The 9,043-nt window shown below is 49.2% G+C and overlaps 1 protein-coding gene across 1 annotated transcript in view; it reads left to right on the top strand.

Annotated features, from left to right (window-relative positions):
* Positions 1-7,792, top strand: part of SNRNP40 (small nuclear ribonucleoprotein U5 subunit 40) — a 10,393-nt gene extending 2,601 nt beyond the window's left edge. Inside the window, exons 5-9 of the mRNA XM_035901272.1 lie at positions 756-876; positions 1,635-1,717; positions 2,142-2,203; positions 5,420-5,523; positions 7,258-7,792. Coding sequence (XP_035757165.1) covers positions 756-876; positions 1,635-1,717; positions 2,142-2,203; positions 5,420-5,523; positions 7,258-7,307 — 420 coding nt within the window. The 3' untranslated portion in view covers positions 7,308-7,792. The remainder of the gene's footprint in view (positions 1-755; positions 877-1,634; positions 1,718-2,141; positions 2,204-5,419; positions 5,524-7,257) is intronic.
* The last annotated feature ends 1,251 nt before the right edge of the window (positions 7,793-9,043 follow it).

Genomic DNA, 9,043 nt, shown 5'->3' with positions numbered 1-9,043 from the left:
TGGCCAGGTGTCCCAGCACTGCTGTCACCCGCTGGAGCCGATATGATATGCTGGCTCTTCTGGCAGCCTGTGCCTGTCCCAGAGGCTCTAAGAGCCATATATGTGACACATCCACACTCTCTGCCCTCTGCTCCAATTTGTAGCTTACTTTGTCACCTGCTAGTGTGGAAAGTTCTTATTTAAGAGCGAGCTCAGTGTTTCATTCAGCTGGTAACTGAGATTCTCCTGATAGCTGTATAGTTTGGTCTGTCTTACTGTCCTTTTAGCCTTGGGCTCCAGCCTTACCTGGGCGTGGGGAACATGTGCCTGTCAGACGGCCATCGTTAAGTGTAGCACTGATATGAGATCTGTTCCAACTGCCCCTTGAAAGGCAGTAACTCTTTGGGAAAGAACAGCGTGAAATTTTGGGTAGAAACCGGATAACTGCTGCTCTGTGCCATCAGTCGGTGGAATTTGGCAGCTGAGGGAGCTATAGGCAGGTAGAAAGGGATTCCTGCATGCAGGGGGCTCCTGACATTTAAGTCCTTGGTTGTTGGACACATTCGGTGTCCCCCTCTCTAAGGGGCAAGTTCCATTTTCCCTAACAGACATATAAAATTCTAGCCTTACATTTTAGCCATTCAGCCCCCACCAACTGAAACTGAAATCTGATGTCATCAGCTGGCTTGTGACTGCCCCGTGTGAAACGCTTTGGAAACAGCAGTTCCAATGGTCTTGGCTGTCTCTTTGCTAAACTGCAATGTTGTGTCTGAAAGGTGTGGGACCTTCGCCAGAACAAGCTCACTTACACGATGCGAGGACACGCAGACTCGGTGACAGGCCTCAGTTTGAGTTCGGAAGGCTCCTACCTGCTCTCCAATGCAATGGACAACACAGGTATGGCCTACCTGACATGAGAGCACAGCTGTCAGGCGCTGCTCTCTGACGCGAGCTTTGCGTGGCATTAGGAAAGGAACAGCTCAGATTGTTCAACGTAATAAAACAAGAGCCAGACGTGGGGATGGGCTGAAGGGAGTTTGGCTCCAGAGGTAAAGCTTGAATTCTTGTTACAGCGGTGACAGTCGTGTCCTTTGCAAGGAGGGAGCAGCTGCTTCGGAAGGGTTTGTCGCATCTCCCGAAGGGCAGCGAGGACAGAAGCTATGGCACACGTTATTTGCGCAGACAGTTGAACGCAGTCTCAGCCTGGCTCTTGTCAGGGCAGTTTGGGTGTTTCCCCACAGCAGGGACTGACAGCACAGTTTCCAAACTGCCTGTCTCCCACATGGGGGTGCTCAGCGAAGCTGATCTGATTAGAAGCGTGATCATGAAGTGTGCCAGAGTAAAGCAAATGCTCATGTGAGGGGATGGTAGCTCATTTGTCTAACAGTTGTTTTGGATTTTTCCCCTCCTGTTGCCAGTGGTCTTAGTGTAATTATAAATTTCTGCATTTGACCTTTCATATCAAAGCTCTCTGCAGGGGAAAGCTGCTGGTTTCCTTTTGCTTCTGGGGAAACCTCAGCATGAGGACACCAAGGAGCATGACCGGGTCTTTGCTTGTTAGCAGCATGTCTTAGGAAAAGGAATGTTTCCAGACGCTGACCTTGCCCCCATGTCTCTGCCATCTTCAGCTAATTACTGTGAGCTCTCTGTTGCAGTTCGCATCTGGGATGTGCGACCGTTTGCCCCTAAGGAGAGATGTGTAAAGATTTTCCAGGGGAACGTGCATAATTTTGAAAAGGTGAGTGTACTGCAGACCGAAACATGATTGTTTGTAATATGCTGCTGCTATTAACTTTTCTGTAAATTGTTTTTTAAATTCAAGTTTAAACCAGAAAGGCTTTAATAAGAACTCAAAGAAAGATTAATGTACAAAGTGGGATTCCAATTAAAGCTGCAGTAACAAGATTTCCTTGCTCAGTTCAGCTATAATTAGCTGTAAATTAAGTATTTTCTACATTTACTATCTACTTTGTGTAAAATAACAAGGCACTGGATGTTTGCAGCAACAAAATAAAATCTGTAATTACCATCTCATCTTCCAAAGGGAGATCATTAAAGTGGTGCTCATGATACTTACAGTCTCGTGGTGAATTTAGTTCAAGTAGAAGGGAAAAACTAAATCTTCCTTTGGAAATAGATCTGTGCCTGTTCTTTTGTTTTAGAATCTTCTGAGGTGCTCTTGGTCCCCAGATGGGAGTAAAATAGCAGGGGGATCGGCTGACAGGTAAGTTACCATAGCATTTGTCTGTGACCGTCAATTCCGAACTGTTTTGCAGGCACTCCTGAAATGAGTTGGATCATGTCTAAAATGAATTGGAAGACTCAGACCTGTGCATAGAGGTGTGAAGACCCGAACAAACCCCTGTGGTCTTCTGTGTGTATTGCCTGCCCTGATTACAGTAGCAATGTCTTTATATTGCCTTTGTGTCAGTGGAGGAGCACCTTATCGTTGTAAATATCTTCTTATTATTGTCAGAAACAGGCTAGAGAACTGCAGTACTGCTTATGTTCAGCCACAGGAATCCAACACCACGACCAGCAGGTGACAGGAGCATGGCTGTACTAGGTCCCTTGTGGTTGTACCAGCAGATGCTTGTGAGAGTCTTTGAGAAGCAGGGAATTGTGTGTAGTGAGGGGTTACACTGATAAGGACCACAAATACCAGTTAAATTGCTGCTTGGTGGCTTGCAGGAGGCACCAGTGGTGTTCCAAGGATCATTCTTGATCCTTAATTTAATTAACGAGTAAGAAGAAATAAAGATCTGACTAAATTAGCACATATTGGACTTTTAAATGAGATATTCTGTAAACTAAAGCAACTGGGGAGTAAAATGGGTAGAGGGAGGAAGCCAGCAGAGGGTCCGTGCCAGACACTGAAGGTCACCATGAAGGATACCAACCACTGCTGGAGCAAATCCAGACGCACTCTCAGTGACATCAAGACAGGAATTCCTGCAGGCTGGAGTCCAGGGCATGGAGCAGTAGTAATCAGCAAATTAATGAGTTTCTGATAGAGGATAGGGAGAATTTTAGCTGTCACTGTCCAGATATAGTGGGGCCAGCTGTCACAGCAAGTGGCTGAGACATGACTCTCCTTTCCAGTCCTGCTGGGCAGTAACAGTGGCAGAGGAACGCCTGCGTGTTAGCTTGCCAAGACGTGGCTGGCCCGTTCAGCGGCGAAGCGTGGCTGAAGTCTTAGGCCATTAGGTTAGTTCTGCAGGTGCCGATGTATCTGTGTGGTCTGACAGCAAATTTGTGGGGAAATTTGTGGGGAAGAACACGCAGCCAGGTCCCGGGGCAGGTTTAACAAGGCTGCTGAAATCTTTCTGCTATTTCTGAGCTTTTAATTTATTTTTTTTTAAGAAGGGTAAAGCAAAGCGTAAATAAACGTTTTGTTTGTCTGAGTACAAAATAGTTCCCCAATGATTACTCTTCCTCTGTATCACGTGGAGTGTGTGTGTTTGTTGGAGGGACAATTACAAGAATTTTTTTTTTTTTCTTCAGAAGGGTTATAGTAAAATCCACTACTTAAAGTGCTTGTCTGCTTTGCAATACCAAATTAAAACCACAGCAGCAGAGCGCTTTGGGAAAGAATTTGACACGATTCTTGCCTGGTAGATAAAACAGTTGTGCTTGAAGAAATGCTCCTTGAGTAACATTCATGACTGAAGTTGCAGGCTTGAATTTTTCCCTTGTATGTATTTAAAGAAAGTGAGTCAAAAGAATAACACCAGCCTGAAAATGAATGCTCCTAACAAAGCAGGTCTGCCCTGTGTTGGTATCCAGTGTCCTCCCTACCTAGCCAGTGAGCATGATAAATGATTCAGTGCTTTTTGGGGGGAGGCAAAAAGCTCATTTCTCTTTCAACTAAAAGACAGGCTAATTGTAAAAGCAAATCTTGTTCTTCATCCGGTCTGCAAAGCCCTGACAAATGGAAAGGAACACATGAAACTGAGCAACCTGTTGTTGGTAGCATTGCATAAGCCTGAAACGGTCTCGCCTTGGTATTTAGAGACCGGGCTGCGTGCGGGGCTGGTGAGCGGGCCGCTGATCTCCAGCATGCTTGAATCCGTGCCGGTGAGACACAGGGATCCTTTGGAGGAGCATAAAGCAGTAGACTGCTTTCACACATGTTATGCGGGCTGTCCCCTGCACCCTCACCCTCTGCAGTCCCCCAGAAATAGCTGTCGTGCTGCCTCTGGGGCATGCGGGCAGCAGGGCTGCTCTTCCCGCCAAACCTGCCTGATTACTGCCCTGCTGCTTCCCTTTTCTGCCCCAGCAGATTTCATTTTAGCTGCCAGTCACCTCCCTAAAGAGCAAAATGAGAAGGCAGAGTGAGTAATCCAGAACTGGCAACTTCCTGAGCCACCGATTTTTTATTTTTTTTTTGCAGAGCTGTGAAGCTTGCAACAAATGTCGTTTCACGTGGCAAGGCCCATGCGGGTGGGGTGCAGCATCGCTTTACCTGGGTTGTAGGACGTTGCTCAGGGCTCTTCTTGTTTTGATGTATTAAAAAACCCCACTCACTCCTACGAGTGCTTTCCATAACTGGGATCAAAGCATCACTCTGCTTCCCGGCGGAGCTTGTATGCGGCCGCAGCACCATGCAGGCAGCAATCAACACCCACGGGGGACAAGTGGTGATCTTGGTTACAGTGTGATTCGCAGCAAGGCACTGTTTCCCCCACTCTGAGACTAATTATAAGAGTATTCTGAAAGCTGATCGGTGCCTGGTTCCCGCGGTTTCTTTCTGACCTCCTGCCTGAAGGATGCTGGTGGCTTCTGTGCTGCCCTTCAGCCAGGGCACAGTGCTTGGGCAGCGGTGGGGGCCCGCGGCTAGGCCTGCAGGAGGCTCATCAAAGGGCATGGTGCAATCTGATCAGCCCCTAATAAATGCTGGGCAGGGAATCATGACTTTAATGGCATAGCAGGAAGAAATCTGTACATAAAGCTGTTGGCTGTGAGGGATTACACTGTAGCAGGGGCTGGGGGAGCACCCGAGCTCCTCCTCGCCGCGTGGCTGCCATCTTGAACCAAGGGTGGCTTGCAGGCAGGTATTTGTGAGGGTGAGAACTTTCCTCCCCACTCCCAATGCTGTTTTTCTCCCTTAGCCCACTGTGTTGTTGCTATATTGAGGGTCTCTACGGCCTCACGCTTTCAAATCCATCTCCATCCTCCAAGGGTGAGATGGGGCTGCGTGCTGTGACGGTGGTGAGGCTTTTAACACCAAGTTGACACATTAGCGCCTAGCTGTTCAGACCTCTGCTCTTCTGCATTTGGCAGTGCAGCATTTTGCTCCTGAGAAGCTCCTTGTTAATCCACACTAAAAGCTGCATCTGTTTCAGCCTGGGTGGTGAACTGCTGCAGGAAGAAGCTGTTGGTGTTGGGGGCAGCTGCTTTCCCTTCTCAGATGCCTGCACTCATAATGAGTCTCTTGTAGGTTTGTCTACGTGTGGGACACCACATCCAGGAGGATTTTGTACAAGTTGCCAGGCCATGCCGGGTCAGTGAACGAACTGGCTTTCCATCCGGAGGAACCCATTAGTAAGTCCTCTCCACCTTAAGTCAGCTGGGGAAATAAGTTTCAGGGCTGGCTGAACTGCTGATCCTCTGGAAAACAGCCCCAAAATTGCCTGTGGCCCAGAGCCCCCAATATCAGAGACAAATTTAGGGTTAGCAGACTCCTGCCTGCTCCTCTCCTGCAGACAGGATGGGGCTGGGTGTGCCCTGGGGTCCTGGGCTGAGCATGGGGGCTCTGCTTCTGTGTCCTGTCCAGGCGGAGACCTGGGTGGGGGCATCCGTGCGGCAGCAGGGGGGCTGGTCTGGGCTGGTGGTCACCTGTGGGTGGCCATGAGCCGTGGCTTGGCTAATGCTGCCGAGGGCTTGTACAGACTTCCCAAGGGCTGTGGAAAAAGGTTTTGGGGTACCTGGATTTGGATACCAGGGATATAACCATACATTTGGTGGTCACCTGAGGACAGCGATCACCTGGGATCATGTCTCCAGCCTGGGGTCTCTTACCTTACCCAAAAGCTATAGGAAGCAAAGCAAGCTCTTTGTGCAGCGGGTTTTGTCTCTTGTTCTAGAGATGTCCTGCACATAGTGCCACATATCGGCACTGGTGGCTTTTCAGAACCATTTTAACCACCATGCAGTAGCTGAGACCAGGTTTCTTGGCGCAGCGTGCGGCCCAGGCAGGACCACAGGGTGCTATTTGTTTCTATGGAAACACTTGCACCATCGGCCAGGTCACCGCACTGCTCCAGCCAAAATTTGACAAGAGTCAACCCCAAAGTGAAGCCAAGAGCTTGGTTGTGCTGGGGATGACAGTCTCTGCAGCAGGGCAGTGAGTTATGGGTTTGTTCCTTGGTTATTCATTGCCCTGTGTTCAGATCAGAGACTGTGCTGGAAGAGTGAAGCAATCTCTCCAGTTTGGAGCGGATTGTTTGCAACTGTATTCTGCTGAGCTCCTCTTTTGTGAATCAATCTCTCAGCTTAAAATAAAAATTAAAAACCTATTCAGGCATTGCATGCAAGTTATGCATTTGATTTCTATTAACTTCTGGGAACATTAACCTTGTAAATCTCTGCACCTGCTCCATGATACTCATCTGCACGAGAGGGTGCACGGGGAGCCAAAATGCGGCAAGATGACAGACACCAGGCTGTGAGTTGGTGCAGAAATCCTGCAGATGTCCTGGGCTTGAATGAAACTGTTGTCGGTGTCAACAACAGTGCTTCTAGGGTGGGACTGTCATATCCCTTCAACACGTGTGTCTGGAGTCCCCCAAACAGCCTTTCCTGGGTGAAGGTGGTTGTAGTTGGGTGCCAGCTGTGTTTTGCCTGTTCTGATGAAATAATAACATCCCAGCAAGGCTTTCCTGGCCAGCCTGTGCCCTCTAGCGGCATGCAGTCCCAATGGCAGTGCCCGCTGTGCAATCCGCACACTCCTCCTTGCAATGAAAATAATACTCCGGGATGCCTGAGAGCATTAACAGCGTGTTCACACGCCTCTCTTTACCATTTTAATGCTTCAACATTACATGGGCTACGCTGTTATGCCTGCCTTGGGACAGGGGAATGGCAGCCGCAATGTGATTAGGTGTTAGAGCAGTAATCCCATGAAGTGGTTTTGGGGAGCAAATGAAGTTTGGCTTTCTAGATCACTTGCGGTGAGCGAAATGAGTAGTTTGATTCAAATGATGCATCGTTAGTGGAGATCTCAAATGGTTGTGTTTAATTTTCATATTCCTCCCTCCCCCCCCCTCTCTCCCGCAGTACTCTCCGCATCCAGTGACAAAAGACTGTATATGGGGGAGATCCAGTGAAGCCAACAAGGAGACAGTGGGGTTTGTGCCCTCACGATCCTCGGTTTACAGAAGTCGGATTGAGTTGCTTCTCACCGGTGCCAGCCCCCTCACATTTGTGGCAGTGGGAAAACGTTGAAGCAGCTTGATGTGACAAACCTCTCGCAGGCTGTAATGTCTGCATGGTCTCCCTGTACAGCTTTTCCCCACCGACCCCTTTGGGGAGGAAGGAAAATTTGGAATTGAAAGGAATTTGGTTTTGGCTATACCGCAGACTATTAAACCCTTACCCAGATCACTTGAAATTAGTAAAATTTGTTTAAATTCCCTATGTGGCTTGTACATTCCCTGTCTGGTTTCTCTTGGTTTTTTATACAGTCAAAACTGAAATAGATAGCTTTTTACAAGAACTGTGTGAATGGGATTTATTGTTCTGTTTTACTTTTCTATTGTACAGTACTAAATCAAGGCCCTCACTCGTATATAACCTGGGGAAACCATAGATGTTAACTTCAGAAGAGCAGCTTTATTTTTTATTCATGGCAATAAAAATGACCACACTCGAAATAATTATTGGGCTACTGCTGAATTCTATTTTCATGTTTTGAGTAAAATCCAGCCTCTGGCTATAAATAAATGTAAAGGGAGTGAGTTTTCTGTGACGGGAGCCATGTATTCGGAGCTCGGCAGTGGGGGAACCGGCAGGGCTGCATGTCCCCTCTCCCGCAGCAGGCTGGTATGAGGTGGTGGCGGGTCCTTGGGTGGGTGGCATCCGTACCCCTTGTACCTGTGGCTGACTGCTGGCACCCTGCCCCAGCCTCAGGGGGGACACCTCAGCTTCTGCCAGGTCTTGCCCTACAGCCGGAACCCCCGGCCTGGCTGACTCTGCTTGCTGCCCCCCAGCCCCAGGGTTTAGGCCAGAAGGGAACGGGTCTGCCCTGACTTCTTTTGCCAAGGCTGAAACTGGCCTTGAGCCCTTGACTTGGGACTGAGCCTCAGCTGGTCTTTGTGAGAACACACAAGGGGGGTTCCTCATGCCACAGGTCGTTGTCCGATATTAACTTGCCATGAAGAGTACCTGCTGCATTTCTCTTCTGAATGTGTCCACCTCAGCTTTCATCCTTTTTCCCCCCCATGTGCTGCTTTGGTGCAGGCTGTATCTAGCGTTTCTCACCTCTTGCTGCCTTTCTGCCCCATCCCAGAGGAGGCTGCATGAGGGCTGCAGCAGGACGATGGAGCGTGGACGCGTGACGCTCCCACCCCAGCAGTGCCCTGCCGTAGGACTGACCCACACAGTCTTGGCCAGTGTTTGACCAGGAGGAATCTGCTGCAGCTGCCAGGTATTTAAGAGCTGAGAAATCGGAACAGTTCATGCAGTGAGAAGGGAAGAAGCACAGGGTCCCCTTGAGAACCTGTCTTGTCCTGCTTTTCTGCTGTGGGCAGAAGAGAAAAGCTGGAGGATGGCACACTTGGGGCCAAAACAGACCCATCAGCTTTTAACAAGGCAAGAAAATGCATCTGCATGTTCTCTGGGAGGCAAGGTAATGTCTCCTGGGCGTGGGGCGTGTGCAGTGTCCCTGGTCCCTGTCACCCGGGATGGTTCCTGTCCCGGAGGCGTGTCCTTCTCTCAGCAGATGGCTGCAGGCTGCCCCATCCCTCACTCACCTCAGCATTTCTCTTGAAGCCCTCGGGGCTGGAGCAGAGCTGGTCTTGGCTCCTGGTTCCTAAATCATCACAAAGTGACGTTGGGTGCAGAC

Source organism: Egretta garzetta, unplaced genomic scaffold, assembly GCF_000687185.1.
Source record: "Egretta garzetta isolate BGI_Z169 unplaced genomic scaffold, ASM68718v1 scaffold368, whole genome shotgun sequence".
In the NCBI taxonomy this organism is placed as follows: Eukaryota; Metazoa; Chordata; class Aves; order Pelecaniformes; family Ardeidae; genus Egretta; species Egretta garzetta.
This window is presented reverse-complemented; position numbering and strand designations above follow the sequence as displayed.